This window comes from Geospiza fortis, unplaced genomic scaffold (genome assembly GCF_000277835.1).
Source record: "Geospiza fortis unplaced genomic scaffold, GeoFor_1.0 scaffold1109, whole genome shotgun sequence".
In the NCBI taxonomy this organism is placed as follows: domain Eukaryota; kingdom Metazoa; phylum Chordata; class Aves; order Passeriformes; family Thraupidae; genus Geospiza; species Geospiza fortis.
The window spans coordinates 25,214-26,346 of record NW_005054765.1 but is presented as its reverse complement, the minus strand read 5'-3'; the positions used below and the strand labels follow the sequence as shown (position 1 = coordinate 26,346).

At 65.1% G+C, this 1,133-nt stretch overlaps 1 protein-coding gene across 1 annotated transcript in view; it reads right to left on the bottom strand.

Moving 5' to 3' along the window:
- Positions 1–1,131, bottom strand: part of LOC102035485 (leucine-rich repeat-containing protein 4) — a gene marked incomplete at its 5' end in the record, with an annotated part of 1,949 nt that extends 818 nt beyond the window's left edge. Inside the window, 1 exon segment of the mRNA XM_031065412.1 lies at positions 2–1,131. Coding sequence (XP_030921272.1) covers positions 2–1,131 — 1,130 coding nt within the window.
- Between the last annotated feature and the right edge of the window lie 2 nt (positions 1,132–1,133).

The following is a 1,133-nucleotide window of genomic DNA, read 5'->3' as shown; positions in this document are numbered from 1 at the left end:
GTCGGCCGTGGGCGCGGCCACCTGCTTGGGCGGGCGCGTGGTCTGCACCAGCACGGTGGTGGTGGTGGTGTAGGCCGGCTGGTAGCCTGTCGACGTGGTGGGCACGGGCTTGGTGAACTTGGGGGACACGTCCTCGGGGGAGATCTCGGTGGTCTCCACCGTGACGGTGGTGAAGAAGCTGTAGTTGGAGGTGTTGAGCTCGGCCGTGCTGACGTTGAGGAAGGCCGAGGCGTTGGAGTTGCCGGCCACGTTGGTCACCATGCAGGTGTAGAGGCCGGTGTCGGTCAGCAGCACGTGCGAGAAGTTGAGGGTGCCATCGTTGAGCACGGAGAGGCGCGGGTGGCTCGAGGCGTGGCTCAGCACCGTCCCGTTGGGCAGCAGCCACCGCACTGAGGACATGGAGGGCGTCCGGCAGCGCAGCTCGGCCACGCGCCCCTCCGAGATGTTGAGGTCCGCGGGCGCGTCCATGATGAAGGGCGCCGAGCACTGGAAGGAGGTCTGGTCCACCTCCACCAGGAAGCGGCCCCGCATGTGCAGCGGGGCGTGGCAGCGGCCGCAGCAGGTGGAGTTGGTGGGGATGTACTCCCGCAGCCACCATGACAGCCAGAGGATGTCGCAGTCGCAGTCCCAGGGGTTGTGGTGCAGGTCCAGCTCCACCAGGTAGCGCAGCGGGGCGAACAGGTCGTGGGGCAGGGACGACAGGTTGTTGTGGGCCAGGTTGAGCTCCACCAGCGCCGTCAGGTCGTCGAAGGCGTTGCGCTCGATCAGGTTGATCTGCGAGTTCATAATCCAGAGCTTTTTGAGGGATTTGAGCCCGTGGAAGGAGCCCGGTTTGATCTCGGGGAAGTTGTTGCCCGACATCTCCAGCTCCTCCAGGCCCACCAAGGGCGTCAGGTTGGGCATGTCCTTAATGTTGCACATCCCCAGGTTGAGGTACTTGAGGTTGTACAAGCCCTCGAAGGCGCCCTCGGAGATGTACTCGAGCTTCTTGAGCTCGCCCAGGTCGAGGCGCATGAGGGAGGGCACGCGGTTGAAGGCGTAGCTGGGGATGCTCTCGATGGGGTTGTTGCGCAGCCACAGCTCCCGCAGCTTGGACAGGTACTCGAAGGCCCCGCTGGGGATCACCGGCAGCC